The 17,381-nt window shown below is 50.7% G+C and overlaps 1 protein-coding gene across 2 annotated transcripts in view; it reads left to right on the top strand.

Annotated features, from left to right (window-relative positions):
* BCL7C (BAF chromatin remodeling complex subunit BCL7C) overlaps positions 1-17,381 on the top strand; it is a 56,993-nt gene that overhangs the window by 5,783 nt on the left and 33,829 nt on the right. The window contains exons 5-6 of one of the 2 annotated variants that reach the window (XM_032243252.1): positions 681-766; positions 1,631-1,826. In XM_032243252.1, the coding sequence (XP_032099143.1) occupies positions 681-766; positions 1,631-1,756 (212 nt within the window). In that variant the 3' untranslated portion in view covers positions 1,757-1,826. Of the gene's footprint in view, positions 1-680; positions 767-1,630; positions 1,827-17,381 lie in introns of those variants that run through there. The other variant, XM_032243251.1, reaches the window with a different exon arrangement.

Here is a 17,381-nt window from a genome sequence, read left to right as displayed (position 1 = left end):
ATCTCTACTAAAAATACAAAAAATTAGCCAGGCGTGGTAGCATGCCTGTAGTCCCAGCTACTCTGGAGGCTGAGGCAGGAGAATCGCTTGAACCCAGGAGGCGGAGGTTGCAGTGAGTGGAGATCGTGCCACTGCACTCCAGCCTAGGTGACAAAGTGAAACTCTGTCTCGGAAAAAAAAAAAAACCACCTGTGGGTCTGTAGGCTGGGTCTGGGTCTAGATAGTGCCAAGCACTTGTATACCTTTGCTAATATAAAAATGGTAGCAAGGATTTATTGAGCACTTACTGTGTGCCAGCCATTGTGCTTTACCTGAATCCGCTCATCTGACCCTCACAACAGCTGCATGAGGCAATTACTATCATTACCCCCATTTTACCGATGGGGAAACTGAGGCCCATGGAAATTAAGTAGCTGGCCCAAGGTCAGGATTTGAGCGCTCTGCCTTTCAGAGGCAGGAAACTGTCTGTCCACCCTGTCAAGCCCTACTCACCCTTGAGCTCCCACCTCAGTGTTCCCTCCTCTGCTTCCTGGGGCACAGCCAGATTCCTGCTCTGTCCTCTCTGCTCCCTGGCCCTCTGCCTTCTGTGACTAGGGCCTGTGACCGTCTGTTTCTTCCACTGTCTGTGCTGCTGGCACAGAATGGCTGTTCAGGGGATGTTTGTTACCTTGATGTTCCAGATCCCGGGGCCATAACTGCAGGCAGCACCGATGAACCCCCGATGCTGACCAAGGAGGAGCCCGTTCCAGAACTGCTGGAGGCTGAGGTGAGAGAGGCCAGAAGGCTGGAATCCTGGGTCTTGGAGGGAATGGGGGATCTGGGCAGCGAAGGCTTGGAGCCTGCATCTTGAGACCCCAGAAGAGAGGCAGACCTGGGACCAAGCTGAAGGTTTAGGGGCTGGATTCTTGGGACTGAAACAGAAAGGGTGTTTCAGAGACAAAGTGCTGAGGGCTGGCTCCGGGCTGATTTGAGACCATTAAAAGCCTGAAAGGCCAGGCGCGGTGGCTCACGCCTGTAATCCCAGCACTTTGGGAGGCTGAGGCAGGTGGATCATGAGGTCAGGAGTTCAAGATCATCCTGGCTAACACAGTGAAACCTGTCTCCACTAAAAATACAAAAAATTAGCCGGGCGTGGTGGCACGTGCCTGTAGTCCCAGCTATTCGGGAGGCTAAGGCAGGAGAATCGCTTGAACCTGGGAGGCGGAGGTTGCGGTGAACCAAGGTCATGCCACTGCACTCCAGCCTGGGCAACAAAGCAAGACTCTGTCTCAACAATAAAATAAAATTAAATCAAAAGCCCGACAATATCACGGTGCTCCTTCATGCATTTTCAAAAAATATCTTAACTGTAAAATTAGCGTAAGAAAATCCCTCATACACCTCTGACATTTCTCACAAGGCGACCTTGATGCATTTTCAGAAATATCAAATATCAGGTTTGTTCCCCCACACAGTGTCGCTGTGGTTGTTGTTTTCGGTGCCTGCTTCCTCTGCGTCCTGGGCACCTGGCCCTGGGCTTGCCTCCCCCGCCCGGGAGGGGAGGGGAGTGGAGGCTTTGGAGAAGGCAGAGGCTCGGAGGCTGGACGCCTGGGTTGGGTGGAGCTCATGCCTGTCCACCCTTCCTCTCCAGGCCCCCGAAGCTTACCCCGTCTTTGAGCCAGTGCCACCTGTCCCTGAGGCAGCCCAGGGTGACACAGAGGACTCGGAGGGCGCCCCCCCACTCAAGCGCATCTGCCCAAATACCCCTGACCCCTGAGAAGCCGGCCTGCCTGTCCTGTCACCCCAGGGGCCCCTTTGGCTTTTTACAAATAAAGACCCTTTTGTAATTTTGTGTCCTGTCATTTCCCCGTCAGGGCTGGGGAGGGTTTTTGGAGACAGTTTTGTCTCATGCTCCATTGCTCAGATGGAGTCACTGAGGCTCTGAGAAGGCCTTCCTGTAGTCACACTGAAAGGCAGAGTGGGGTGGGGGCTTGAGCCAGGACCCTGCCTCTCCCTCACTTCCCGGGCCTGCCCTATTCCCTGACCTTCACCTCCTCCTTGGGGAGTCCCAGAACCTCTCTTCTTCCTGCTCAGCCCTCGCCTGGGCCTAACAAGTATCAGAGCTCTGGGTAGCTAGGCCATGATTCTTTTTTTTTTTTCGAGACCAAGACTTGCTCTGTTGCCCAGGCAGGAGTGCAGTGGTACAATCATGGCTCACTGCAGCCCTGACGTCCCACCTCAGCCTTGACGTCCCACAGGTACGTGCCACCATGCCCAGCTAATTTTATTTATTATTTATTTGAGAGGGAGTCTTGCTCTTGTTGCCCAGGCTGGAGTGCAGTGGTGCAATCTCAGCTCACTGCAACCTCCACCTCCAGGGTTCAAGCAATTCTCCTGCCTCAGCCTCCTGAGTAGCTGGGACTACAGGTGCCTGCCACTACGCCCAGCTAATTTTTATATTTTTAGTAGAGACAGGGTTTCACTATGTTGGCCAGGCTGTTCTCAAACTCCTGACTTCAGATGATTCACCTGCCTCAGCCTCCCAAAGTGCTGGGATTACAGGTGTGAGCACCATGCCCAACCTGCTACATTTTTTGTAGACATGGGGTCTCACTATATTGCCCAGGCTGGTCTTGAACTCCTGGGCTCAAGTGTTCCTCTTGCCTTGGCCTCCTAAAGTATTGAGATTACAGGCGTGAGCCACCACACCTGGCCTATTCATATTTCATACATAATAACACAGAGGCCTAGAGGGCCTTGGGGGCCTGGGATGACCAACACATTCCTTCCCCTGAGGAAGCCACTCCTCCACAGGGGTTGCCTGGCCACCTTTCTGTTGGGTCTGACTTATCCCCAGCTCAATCAGCATCTCCTCCGAGAAGTCTTCCCTGACTCCAGGCTCAGTCAGTTTCCCCTTTTTTGAGCTCCAGCAACCCCCTGGACTTCGTTCTCCTGGCTTCAGCATTTATCAGGCTGTTCTGGGATCTGTGGTTTGTGTGTCTGTCTTGTCTACGAGCCTGTGGGCTCCTGAGCGGTCCCCACACAACACTGGGAACAGGGCAGTCCCAACAGTGGCTTCAGGAATGAGTGAATACATGAATGTGCTGGGGTTTTCCAGGCAGGCTTCTCTGAGGAGGTGGCATGTGAGCTGGGCTGTGAGACACGAACCTCTGTGCTAGAACTCAAGTCAGCAGCCCTGGTTCAAGTCCTGGCTCTGTTATTCCCTGCATGGCTCTAGGCAGGCTGTTTCTACTCTCAGCCTTAGTTTATTCATCTGAGCAATGGGAACAATAATTAGGCCTCATCTGCCCCAGGAGTTTGTGGAAACTTCAGGTAACATAAGGCCCTCTCACTCTGCCTGTAGAGTCATGTATATTGGCGCTATTTTCATTTTTAATAAAGAAAGACACTGAGGTTCAGAGAGGACCAAATTACAACTTTAAAGAAGCATTTAAAAAAGGTAGGCCAGGCCAGATGCCATGACTCAAGCGTGTAATCCCAGCACTTTGGGAATCCAAGGCGGGTGGATCACCAGGTCAGGAGTTTGAGACCAGCCTGGCCAACATGTGAAACTCCGTCTCTTCTAAAAATACCAAAATTAGTCGGGCATGGTGGTGGGCGCCTGTAATCCCAGCTGCTTAGGAGGCTGAGGCAGGAGAATCGCTTAAAACTGGAAGGTGGAGGTTGCAGTGAGCCGAGATCGCGCCACTGCACTCCAGCCTGGGTGACAAGAGTGAAACTCCATGTCAAAACAAATAAACAAACAAAAATGGTAGGCCAGGTGTGGTGGCTCACACCTGTAATCCCAGGCCTTTGGGAGGCACAGGCGGGACCAGGAGTTTGAGACCAGTTTGGGCAACATGGCAAGATATAAAATGAAAAAATTAGCCAGGCATACTGGTGCGTGCCTGTAGTCCAAGCTAGCTGGGAGGCAGAGGTGGGAAGACTGCTTGAGCCCAGGAAGTCGAGGCTGCAGTGAGTGGTGATTGCACCACTGGACTTCACTCGGCAACAGAGCAAGACCGTGTGTCTAAACAGACAAAGGAAATGTAAGGATGCTTCTCTTAGCGCCGCAGTGGTAACAGTGAAGCCAGCGCCATCCAGGGAAGCCAGGCTTGCTGAATGTAGTGTAACTGTTTCTTATTGCTGCTGTAACAAATTGACACACTTATAGAGGCTTAAAGCCACAGACATTAGCCGGGTACAGTGGCTCACACCTGTAATCCCAGCACTTTAAGAGGCCAAGGTGGGTGGATCACCTGAGGTCAGGAGTTCGAGACCAGCCTGACCAACAATGTGAAACCCTGTCTGTACTAAAAATACAAAAATTAGCTGGGCGTGGTGGCAGGTGCCTGTAGTCCCAGCTATTCAGGAGGCTAAGACAGGAGAATTGCCTGAACCCAGGAGACAGAGGTTGCAGTGAGCCGAGACTGCGCCACTGCACTCCAGCCTGGGTGATAGAGCAAGACTCTGTCTCAAAAAACAAAAAACAAACAAAAAACCACAGACATTGATTCTCTTACAGTTCTGGAGAAGTCCAAAGTTAGACTTACTGGGCTAAAATCAAGGTCTCAGCAGTAGTTCCCTCCAGAGGAGGCAGGGGAAGTTCTCTTTCTTTGCCTTTTCCAGCTTCTAGAGGCGGCCTGTATTCCTTGGATTGTGGCCCCTCCCTCATCTTCAAATCGGTGCAGGATCTTCCAGTCTCTCTCTCTTCATTGTCACATCTTCTCTGACTCTCCTGCCTCCCTCCTCCAAGGACACTGTGATGATGCTGGGCCCACTTGAATAATCCAGGACACTCTTCCTATCTCAAGATCCTCAATTTCATTACACCTGCAAAAGCCCATGTGCCATATAAAGCAATGCATGTACCGATTCTGGGGATTCAGATGTGGACATCTTTGGAGGGCCCTTCTTTGTAGTATTGTCGGTTTGCTGGGTGTTTTGGCCACCTCATGACTCCCCTCAGCCAATCCCGAGGGAGGAGAGTGCTCTGTAGACATAAAGTGCCTTGTATGGGTTAGTGATGTAGTGTTAAAGCTCAGAATTCAGGTTCCAGGTTTGAATCTCAGCATCTGCATTCATTTGTTGTATGACCTTGAGCAAGTGACTGAACCTTTCTGTGCCTCAGTTTTCTCATCCATATAAAATGGAGATAATAGTGACATCAGCCTGGTGAGAGTATTCTGAGGGTTAAATGAGGCAACACATGGAGAGACAGCCCTTGGCCTGGGATGTAATAAGTGCTCAATAAAGGCAGGTTTTGTTGTATTGCCGCATTTTACAGATGGGGATGCTAGGGGGATAGAGACCAGAGACTTTCCTGTTACTGAGGCTGGGGACGGAAGCCTGGCCCCTGACAGGGTGTCCATTTCTAAGCAGTGTTGAGAAGCTAAAGTTTGAGTCTCCCCCATTTTTGTCCCTGTCCTGGTCACAGGGCCCAGGAAACTGGGCCCAGGCATCCCCCCACCCTCTCTGTGACCCATTCTTTGATGTGGTTTAAAAGCCAGTTTGGGCCAGGCGCGGTGGCTCATGCCTGTAATCCCAGCACTTTGGGAGGCCAAGGCAGGTGGATCACTTTAGGTCAGGAGTTCGAGACCAGCCTGGCCAACATGGTGAAACCCCATCTCTACTAAAAATACAAAAATTAGCCAGGCGTGGTAGTACGTGCCTGCAGTCCCAGCTACTCAGGGGGTTAAGGCAGGAGAATCACTTGAAACTGGGAGGTGGAGGTTGCCTGGGCAACAGAGCAAGATTCAGTCTTAAAAAAAAAAACAAAAAACAAAAAAAAAACAATTTGGCTGGATAGCGCTTTGGGAGGCTGAGGTAGGAGGCTTGCCTGAGCCCAGTAGGTCAAGGCTGCAGTAAGCTATGATTGTGCCACTGCACTCCAGCCAGTGTGACAGAGCAAGACCCCGTATCTTAAAAAAAAAAAAAAAATAGTAGGCCAGATGCGGTGGCTCAGGTCTGTAATCCCAGCACTTTGGGAGGCCGAGGCAGGCGGATCATGAGGTCAGGAGTTCAAGACCAACCTGGCCAAGATGGTGAAACCCATCTCTACTAAAAATACAAAAATTAGCCAGGCATGGTGGCAGGCACCTTTAATCCTAGCTACTCGGGAGGCTGAGGCAGAAGAATTGCTTGAACCCAGGAGGCAGAGGTTGCAGTGAGCCGAGATTGCGCCACTGTACTCCAGCCTGGGCAATAGAGCGAGACTCCATCTCAAAAAAAAAAAAAGTAAACATGGCAAATTTAAAAAGCTATCTCTCCAGAGCCACAGCCCTTATTTATCACCTTGCTGTCCCCTTGCCACCTCCTCCCAAGTCCACACTGCCTTCGTGAAAATCCTTCTACCCCTGGCTCTCGGCCCCACCTCCAGGACTCACCGACTTCTCTCATCTGTGCCCTCGTCCATCCATCCTTGGCCTCTCCCCTCTTCCTGGTCCGGGAACTGTCTCTTGCCCTGGCCTTGCTTCTCTTTGTGCACACTTTCCCTACTGGGTCCCACCTGCCCTTTGAATCAACAGTTCCTCATTCTCTGCCTCTAAGTTCTGCCCCCACCTCCAGACTCCGAGAGCCAAATGGCTACATCACATCTCCACTGGGATGTCCCAGAGACCCAGCCTCATCCTCCCGCCAACCTATTCCTACCATCCCAGGAGCCAGCCAAGATGGTGACACCAGGAGTCAGAGTCACCTTCCAGGAACCACCACGTCCTATTAGGTCTTAAGTAATTCTCCAGTTGGCCCCTTTCTTCAGGGCAACACTGCTTTACTAGGTGCCAACAAAACTAACAGTCTCCTGGTGGGGTTCCCTGCCTCCCTCTTGCCCACCTCCAATCCATGCTCCACCCAGTAGTTGGGCAATCTTCCAGAAACCCAAATCTGTCCATGCCATTGCCCCCAGTTAGAACCTTCCTGTCCTCACTACCTGCAGGATGGAGCCCACAGTCTGCTGTGTACCCACACCTGCAGCCACTCTCTCAGCTGCTCATCTCTCACCCCTTGGGTTTTGCTAACACTGGCTGCTCCACCAGGAGAGCCCCTCCCACTTTGCCTGGCAGATGTCAATGCAGTTTTCAAGCCCCAGCTTCTGGGGTGTCTCCTCTGCCTTCCCTCAGCCCCTCACCCCTCCTCTGCTGTGTTGTGGAGTGATGGCTGTTGCTTTGTAATGGTCCATGTCTGCTTGGGTCTTTATCACCAGCCTAGGAGCCCCAGGAGGGCAGAGATTCCCTTTATTCATAGCAATAGGTACTTATGCGCATTTACTATTTGCTGGGCACTGTTCTAGGACCTGAGGATGCAGCATAAAGAACACGGAAGAAATGGCTGGGTGTGGTAGCTCCTGCCTGTAATCCTAGCACTTTGGGAGCCTGAGGCAGGTGGATCACCCGGGATCAGGAGTTTGAAACCAGCCTGGCCACCTCTGCTGAAAATACAAAGAAATTAGCCAGGACACAAAAATAATCCCTGCCCTTATGGCACCTGCCTTCAGGCAATTATATCCTAAGTAGGAAGTTAGAAGTGCTCTGGAAAAAGAAAGCAGAGAACTTGAGAGATGGGGAGAGAGCAGGGTGCGACTTTAAGCGGGCGGCTGGGGTTGGAGGGTTCTCACTGAGGCAGTGGTTGGAGAAAAGCTGGAAGGAGGTGAGAGAAAGAGCCTTGCAAGTATCTGGGAAGAGCATTCCAGGCAGAGGGAATGGCCAGTGGAAAGGTGAGCCAGTGTGGTTGGAGCGGAGGGAGGGAGAGGTGGGGGAGTGAGTTCAGGTCCAGTGGGCCTTGCAGGCAGGGCAAGCACCTAATCTATCCTTTACACTGGGGGAACGAAAACCAGGGCAGTACTCGTCATGCCCAGAAGGCAGGCGGAAGCTGGGCCAGATGAACTTATGATCGCCCTGCTTAGAGGCCAGCGACAGGACTTGGCTTTTCCTCTGGGTACCAGGGAGGGTTCTGAGCAGAAAAGCATAATCAGAATTAGGTTTTGTTCATAAATTGTTTTTGTTTGTTTATTTTTGAGACAGAGTCTCACTCTGTCACCAGCCTGGAGTGCAGTGGCGCGATCTCGGCTCACTGCAACCTCCACCTCCCAGGTTCAACTGATTCTCCTGCCTCAGTCTCCCGAGTAGCTGGGGCTACAGGTGCACACCACCACATCCAGCTAATTTTTGCATTTTTAGTAGAGATGGGGTTTCACCATGTTGGCCAGGATGGTCTCGATCTCTTGACCTTGTGATCTACCTGCCTCAGCCTCAAAGTGCAGGGATTACAGATGTGAGCCACCCTGCCCAGCCATTTTTTTTTTTTTTTGAAACGGAGTCTCACTCTGTCACCCAGGCTGGAGTGCAGTATCGCAGTCTTGGCTCACGGCAACCTCCACCACTTGGGTTCAAGCAATTCTCCTGCCTCAGCCTCCCAAACAGCTGGAATTACAGGCACCTGCCACCATGCCCAGCTAATTTTGTATTTTTAGTAGAGTTGGGGTTTCACCATGTTGGCCAGGCTGGTCTCCAACTCCTGACCTCAGGTGATCTGTTCATGTTGGCCTGGCAAAGTGCTGGGATTACAGGCATGAGTCACTGTGTGGGCTTGGCCTGCATGCACATTGTTCACTAGAGCCCGGTATTCATTTACAGGTTTTTCCCCCCTCTTTGATGTAAAATATTCATATAGTAAAATGCATAGGTGTTAACTGCACGATTCAGTGAATTTTAACAAATGCATACTGCCAGGTGTGGTGGCTCACTGGAAGGCCAAGGCAGGAAGATCCTTTGAGTCCAGAAGTTTTGAGACCAGTCTGAGCAACATAGTGAGACCTCATCTCTACAAAAACTTAAAAATAAAGTTAGCTGGGCATGGTGTTGCACACCTCTAGTCACAGCTGCTTGGGAGGCTGAGGTGAGAGGATCGCTTGAGCCCAGAAGTTCAACATTGCAGTGAGCTATGACTGTACCACTGCACTCCAGCCTGGGCAACAGAGCAAGACCCTGTCTAAAAAAAAAAAAAAAAAAGCCGGGCGTGGTGGCACGTGCTTGTAGTCCCAGCTACTTGGGAGGCTGAGGTGGGAGGATCGCTTGAGCCCAGGAGTTCTGGGCTGTAGTGTGCTATGCCGATCGGGTGTCCGCACTAACTTTGGCATCAATATAGTGACTTTCTGGGAGCGGGGGAGCACCAGGTTGCCTAAGGAGGTGTGAACTGGCCCAGGTTGGAAACAGAGCAGGTCAAAACTCCCATGCTGATCATTAGTGGGATCGTGCCTGTGAATAGCCACTGCACTCCAGCCTGGGCAACATAGCGAGACCCGGTCTCTAAAAACAAAACAAAACAGAACAAAACAAATGCATACCTCTGCATAAGGAAACTGTTCTCAAATACAGAACATCACTATCACTGGCCAGAAAGTTCCTACTGCCTCCTTCTATTCCCCAGCTCCCCAGAGTCAACCACTGTTCTAACTTGTTTTATATGACAGGGTCTTGATCTGTTGTCCAGTATGAAGTGCAGGGGCATGTTCACAGCTCACTAATTTTTTTCTGTATTTTTGCAGAGATGTGGTCTCACCACATTGCCCAGGCTGGTCTTAAGTCCTGGGCTCAAGTGATCTGCTTGCCTCTGCCTCCCAAAGTGCTGGGATTACAGGTGTGAGCCACTGCACACAACCTTTTTGTTCTTGCTGTTGTTGTTCAAACGACTTTAATGATGCCACAGTGTCTGTCCTCCCCCAAGTAACTGGGCAAAGTGTTTCTTTTTTCGTTTTTTAGTTCATAGCTCACTGCAGCCTTGAACTGCTGGGCCCAAGTGATCCTCCCACCTAAGCTTCCTGAGTAGCTGAGACCACAGGCATGTGCTACTGCACCCAGCTACTTTAATTTTTTTTTTTTTTTTTTTTTTTTTTAGAGAAGGGGTTCATTCTGTGTTGCCTAGGCTGGTCTGGAACTCCTGGCCTCAAGGGATTCTCCTGCCTCAGCCTCACAAAGTACTGCGATTACAGGCATGAGCCACCACATCTGGCCTGATTGTTTTAAAATAACAGATTAGGTGAACCTGTTCTATAAAAGGAACAGTTTCCTTCATGTAAATGGAATTAAGCAGTATGTAACTCTTTTGCATCTGTTTTCTTTTACTTAGGCTAATATTCTTGAGGGTCATCCAGATTCTTGTGTGGATCAGTAGTTTGTTCCTTTTTCCTGCTAAATTATATTCCATAGGCCAGGACCTCTCTTCTGGGTGGAGAAAAGATGGGCCCTGCCTCCAGCTCCCTGCACCCTGTGGAGCCCAGGGCTCAGAGACTTGGGTGAATGCACCCCAGGGAGATGGACAGGCTTTTCTTGGGAATTTCTAGAATGGGGAGTCTGTGGCATCCATCTCCTCAGAAATCTGGGAAAACAGAACTACATCAGGAGAATGTAGCATGACCGAGATTCCACCATCCGCCATCCCTATTTGCCCAGGACTTTCCTAGTTTTAGCACTGCAAGTTCCATGTCCCAGGAGACCCTCCAGTCTTGAGCAAACTGGGATGGTGGATCACCGTCACCCTAACAGCATCCTGCCACTGCCCGTGGGGCTTCCAGACCCTTCTCACACAAGATTACATTCTGTTCTTAAGGACTGATTTTCGTTAAACTCTAAACTGGGCTTCTCCTCTGCTCTAAAACTTCCCATGGTTCCCCATGGCTGTGCCTGGCAACTCAAAGGACATAAGTCTCTGGTACTGGTTCTCAAACTGTTGCATATTGGATTCACCTGGGGAATCATATAAATATTCTAATGGCTGCCTTCCACCCTAGAATTTTTTTTTTTTTTTTTTTTTTTTGGCAGAGTCTCACTCTGTTGTCCAGGTTGGAGTGCAATGGTGCGATCTGAGCTCACTGCAACCTCCGCCTCTTGGGTTCAAACAATTCTCCTGCCTCAGCTTCCCGAGTAGCTGGGATTACAGGCACCTGCCACCACTCCCAGCTAATTTTTGTATTTTTAGGAGAGACGGGGTTTTACCATGCTGGCCAGGCTGGTCTCGAATTCCTGACCTCAGGCGATCCGCCTGCCTTGACTTCCCAAAGTGCTGGGATTACAGGCGTGAGCCACTGTGTCTGGCCAAGTCATTTTTTTTTTTTTTGAGATGGAGTGTTGCTGTATCACCCAGGCTAAAGTGCAGTGGCGCAATCTCAGGTCACTGCAACCTCCGCCTCCTGGGTTCAAGTGATTCCCCTGCCTCAGCCTCATGAGTAGCTAGGACTACAGGTGCACGCCACCACACCTGGCTAATTTTTTGTATTTTAGTAGAGACAGGTTTTCACCATGTTGGCCAGGATGGTCTCGATCGCTTGACTTCATGACCCACCACCTCAGCCTCCCCAAGTGCTGGGATTACAGGCGTGAGCCACCGCACCCGGCCCCAGCCCAGGCCAAGACATTTTTAATTGGTATCTTGTGCGACCTGGGCTCTAGGATTTTTTTTTTTTTGAGATGGAGTTTCGCTCTTGTTGCCCAGGCTGGAGTGCAATGGTGCAATCTCAGCTTACCGCAACCTCTGCCTCCCGGGTTCAAGCAATTCTTCTGCCTCAGCCTCCTGAGTAGCTGGGATTACAGGCATGTGCCACCACACGCGGCTAATTTTGTATTTTCAGTAGAGACCAGGTTTCTCCATGTTGGTCAGGCTGGTCTCAAACTCCCAAACTCAGGTGATCCACCCACCTCCCCCTCCCAAGGCCTTGGGATTTTTAAAAGCTCCTCAGGTAATGCTAACATGCTGCAAAGGTTGGAGCCACCAGCCTGTGAACCTGATTTGTTTGGCTTACATGGTGTTGAACATGTTGGCAACATTAAAATCAAGTGATTTCATATAAAAATCTGGACTCAGGCCTCACATTGTAATCCCATCATTTTGGGAGGCTGAGGCAGGAGGACTGCATGAGCCCAGGAGTTGAGGCTGCAGTGAGCTATGTGTTGCTACTCTTCAACCTGGGCGACAGAGCGAGACCTACCAAAAATAAAAAAAGAAATCTGGACTCCAGCTACCCTTGAAAGCAGATGTTCTGAGATACTGAGTTTGCCTCCTGGAGTGGTCATGGGGCAGGAGGTGGGGGCTGGGGGGTGCAGAACACTGACTGCCCTGGGGGTGGAGCCTGTGCCCTCCAGTCCCACCATCCCTACCGCTACCTGGTGTCCCACTCTCCTCCTTGCTGTTCACTTGCATGGCCTCCAGGCTAATGGCTGAGTTTTATAGCCAGGCTTTCCAGCCTTGGCCTCTGCTCACCTTCTCCACCTCCTTACTCCCTGTTCTAGTCATCTTCATCTCATGTCCTGCCTTCCAGCCACATGGTCTGCTTGGTCCCTTCCATACCTGTTTTTGCCCATGGAGTTCTCCCACCAAGTTCCTTATGCAGATAAGCACCTGCTAGATTTGGCCCCTGCCCACCTCTCCTGCCCCTTTCCCCAAGCTCTCTTCCAACTCATGCACAGAACTTCTACCACAAGGAAGCTGGTCAGGCTGTTAGTACTGTTGCTCCCTCTGTCTGGGAAGCCCTTTCCTTCCCTCCACCCTCCCCTTCTCTTTCCTATCTCAGGCTTTGGGTTTGATCTCACCTCCTCCAAGGTTCCCTGACCTTCAAACTAGGTCAGGTCCCTAGTTAGTCACCGTACTTCCTCTTTCTCACTTCCTTCATCTCACTTCCTGTGTGAGAATAAGGCCGCATCTGTCTCATAATCTCTGTCTTCCTAGGGCCTAGTGTGGTGCCTGGCATACAGTAGGTGCCCATTAATGATAAATGAATGAAAGCAAGCACATCTCCCTTCCTCTACTGGCAATATCCTACTGCTTTTCTGGTTACATTTCTCCTATAGCATCCAATTCTGTTCTCGAGACCCAAAAGATCTCTGAGGTCTTGTGGTCAATGGAGTTTTAGCTCAGGTTCATCTCACAGTGGGCCCAGTGGTACCCCAGATTCATCTTGTAGTAATGTCTCCAGGTCCAGAGTAAGTGCACTGGTGGCATAGGCATACCCAGCAAGTGGCAGAATCCCCCCATCAGTTAACTCGGTGTCGCTATGCATAGCTGTGAAGGCAGGGATACACCTGGTTGGTGACCCCAGTACCCCACCGGGGACAGCACAAGGGCAGAGCACAGGAACTTACTTTCCATCCTCTTGCATTTCCCTGTGGATTTGCCGTTGGTAATGGCGTTCTTGCCTGGCCCTCCTTTGTTCTTCCTGGCACCCACGCAGCTGTGGCGTAGTGAAAGGGCAGGATGCAGGATAGCAATGCAGCTATTTCTGATTCAAACTAATTTGCCCTAACTGTGATTTAGGGCAAGTCCCTTCTCCTGTTTAGACCTTAGTCACCTCATCTGAAAAATGGAGCCAATAATCTTTTCCTCATCTTTGGGGTCATCCATCTTTAAACCACAGAAGCAGCGGGAACCAAGTGCAGAGGACGGATGGCCTTAAAAGCCGTATGGAAACCAAATTTTTGTAAAGTAAACATTTTCAACCTTTATATTTTGGAATCACCGGCGGTATTTATTACGTGGACTCTAGGAAATGGAGGAAATGCAATGCCAAAAACAGTAAAACTGCTGTCCTGTGCCGCGGCCCGGCGGAGGTTTTAATGTCTGTATCTTAAAATCTGGTTGAGGGCACGGGTGAAACCAGCCCAGTGAGGCGCCTGGGCTCTGGCTCAGGGGCTGTGCTCGCAGTGGCGCCCACAGGCCCCACTGCCCTTCCAGCCTTTGTGGTGCTCCGAGGAAACAAAGGCAGGCGGCGTGGCCGCGGCCGTGAGAAGGGTTAAGGCCACCGACGCAGCCCTGGCGCGTGCTAGAGCGGCCGGTGGAGGACTTCCGGTTGGGGCGCGGGCGCGCGCCGCGTGTTCCTAACCCGCCGCGGCCGAGCCCTTCACCTATCCAGCGGTACGCTGAGCAGCGCTGTTTCCTGCTGCGACTCGCAGTGCGAGGGTGGGGGATGTGTCGCTTGGCCTCGCCTGCGCTGCGGCGGGAGACCTGCATCTAGGCCGGGCCCTCCTGCACGGTCTGCACTCGCGATCTGGACCGTGGGCAGCATCGTGGCCCCTCTGGGCCTTGGTTTCCCCGGCTGTCATAGGGACGTGAGGATCCCAAGCGAGCTAGAGGCAAGCGGCTTCTTCAGCTCCCCTGCACCGTGGAACCCACTGCATGCCGGTTATGCAGTTAGGGAAGCTGAGACCTGGGAGGAGTGCGCTACACTGCAACCGCGGAGAGCAGCTCTCCCTCGTGCTGCTGCAGTCGGCAGAGAAGTGGCCAGAGCCATCCCCGGTCTCCAGCGCGGCTGCTTCGGCGGCGAGCGAGGACGTTCCGACGGGGCCTCCACCCGCGAGCTGACCGTGTCAGGCGCGCCACGCACGGCGCTTCTCATTCCACTGCACCTCTCGAGGCAGGAGCTGCTGTTCCCGTGTCACTGATAGAAAAACTGGCTGGGGTGATTTCTCCAGAGTCAAGACTGTGGCTCAGTAGGAAAGGATAGAAACCTAGGCTTCCTCTCACTAGTTCAGAGACCCGGCCAAGTTAAATAATAATGGCCCTGGCTAAGGGGTCTTTAAGTGTTCTCCCCGCCCTCCTTTGTTTTGTTTTGTTTTGCTTTGTTTTGTATTGAGACTGCCTCACTGTTCCCAGGCTGGAGTGCAGCGGTGCGATCTCGGCTCACTGCAGCCTTGACCTCCCAAGGGCTCAGGTGATCCTCCCACCTCAGCCTCACGAGTGGCTGGGACTATAGACACACGCCACCACGCCCGGCTAATTTTTCTATTTTTTGTAGAGTCAGGGCCTCAGTATGTTGTCCAGGCTGGTCTGGAACTCCTGGGCTCAAGCGATCCTCCTCAGCATCTCAAAGTGCTGGGAATACAGGCATGAGCCACTGCGCCCGTCTACCCTTTAAAAGGAGATTGAGAATTGAATTTAGGCGGGCCTGGTGGCTCACGCCTGTAATCCCAACACTTTGGGAGGCTGAGGCGGGCAGAGGCAGGCAGATCACTTGAGGTCAGGAGTTCAAAGCAGCCTGGCCAACATGGTGAAACCCCGTCTCTACTAAAAAAAACAAAAATTAGCCGGGTGTGGTGGGCCGAGCCTGTAATCCCAGCTACTTGGGAGGCTGAGGCAGGAGAATCGCTTGAACCCAGGAGGTGGAGGTTGCAGTGAGCCAAGATCAGGCCACTGCACTCCAGCCTGGGCGACAGAGCGAGATTCCATTGAAAAAAAAAAAAAAAAGGATTTGACACATTCCTTTCTCTATGTATATGTGTGTGTGTATCTATCTAGCTATCTATCATTTTTTTTTTTTTTTGAGACAGAATCTTGCTCTGTCTCCCAGGATGGAGTGCAGTGGCTCGATCTCGGCTCACTGCAACTTTTCCCACCTGGGTTCAAGCGATTCTCCTGCCTCAACCTCCTGAGTAGCTGGGATTGCAGGTGCCTGCTACCATCCCTGGCTGATTTTTTAATTTTAGTAGAGACGGGGTTTCACCGTGTTGCCCAGGCTGGTCTGGAACTCCTGAGCATAAAGTGATCTGCCCACCCCAGCCTCTCAAAGTGCTGGGATTACAGGTGTAAGCCACCACACCCAGCCCATATATAAACATTTCAAAATAACACTTTACTGAGAGATTTGATTCACACACCATACAACTCACCCATTTAAAGTATACAATTCAATGGTTCTTAGTATTTTCACAGTTTTGTAGCTATCACCACAGTCAATTTTCGAACATTTTCATTACCCCTAAAAGAAACAATACCCATGAACAGTAACTCCCATGCCTTCCTCCTTCTACAGCTCTAGCCTACTACAAATCTACTTTCTGTCTCTAAAGAGTTGCTTATTTTGGACATGTCATATGAGGCTTTATGTGGCCTTTTTTTTTTTTTGACTTAGATAACCTTTTCATTGTTTTTAACAAAATCAACCTCTTGAGCTAAGAGCTCTGGCCTGTAATCATAGCCAGCTAGAAATGAACAGCATTGTTTTGGTTTTGTTGTATGTATTTTTACGACTCTAGGGTAAATGATAGGAATTTCTCATTTATGGCAGTGATTAAAGTTTCCTTTTTGAATACACCTATTTCCATCAAAATGTGAGTTGTTAATTTTTAAAGGACAAGATTAAGTAAACAGTAGTAGAGGTGATCCACAAATTTGTCAGAGGTTGGGAAGATGGGATGTGAATGAAGTTTGGCAAACACTGGATTGTCTGATTTAAGGTTCTCCAGGTCATCGTTTGAAAACCACTCTCACCCTATTCTTTCATTGCTTTTTCCTGACCACTCCTATGAGGAAGTGCATGATTTTACTGACAAAGAAACAGGTTCAGAGAAGTCAGGTACAGTAACTTGTCCAGGGTCACACAGCTAGTGACAGAAGCTAGGCTTAACCAAAGTCTGTCTGATTGGCAAAACTACCTACTTACCAAGTCTGGAAGTAGGATGGGGGTTGGGGAATGGATTGGCAGGCTTGAGAGGGACTCTGGCCACTACCCAAAACATGCGGGCACCAGGCTGGCTGAGTTGTTTTGGGTACCTCTTCTAACAAATATTCAAATATTTCTATGAAACAATTTATGACTCTAAACAGAAATCCCATCTCATTCACCACTGGGGCTTTCTCCCTCTCTCAGGGGCACACCGCAGTTCAGGAAGTGCTGCCTGCCTGGAGAATGAGGGTGTGTGGGTACGCACATGCTGGTGGTGAGGAGAGTCTGATATCTAGTTCATTACGGTTGCTGCTGGCAACCACTTTCCAAGCCCACAGGGAACTAATACACTCCATGACTTCTGCCCTTTTCCACCTGTGGGCACCAGAACCTCTAGGCTGCCTAAGACTCCCTGGATATATATACAGGGTCCCATGTTTCTGGAATGTCAGGCCACTGCCTGCTCTCAGGACTGGCCACTTTTCTGGAGCACAACCACAGGGCATTCGTCAGGGCGTCCTCTCTCCCCTTCCTGGCCAAGGACTTTCTCATCCCTTGCCGTCACCTTCATCAGAACTCTGCCTCCTCCCTCAGACCCTATTCCTCATCTTCTTCTTTCCCTGTGGGATTTAACTCCATTAAATTCAGAGCCCATTTCCGATTAACACTGATATCCTTTTCCAGAGAGAGCTTAATTTCACACCTTAATTTTTGAAATTGTAGCATATAGAAGATAAGCAAAACAACCAGGTCCTGCCATGCTCTTGTTCAACACTGATTTAACTCAGTCCACCTCTCTCACAGCTGTGCAATTCAACTCAACCCAAACTTGAAGCTAGGCACTTCCAGGTAGGGTGATTAGGGTCCATCAGGCCTCACTCAAGTTGGGTGAGAATCTCAACCCTAACTCCAAGCAATTATCTGAATAATTTTGGACCATATAAAACAAAATAGCAGCCAGGTTCACTAGCTCACG

The sequence above is a fragment of the Sapajus apella genome, unplaced genomic scaffold (genome assembly GCF_009761245.1).
Source record: "Sapajus apella isolate SASKATOON/1434 unplaced genomic scaffold, GSC_monkey_1.0 scaffold51, whole genome shotgun sequence".
NCBI lineage: Eukaryota > Metazoa > Chordata > Mammalia > Primates > Cebidae > Sapajus > Sapajus apella.
The sequence above is the reverse complement of the archived record's forward strand: the minus strand, read 5'-3'. Positions and strand labels throughout refer to the sequence as shown.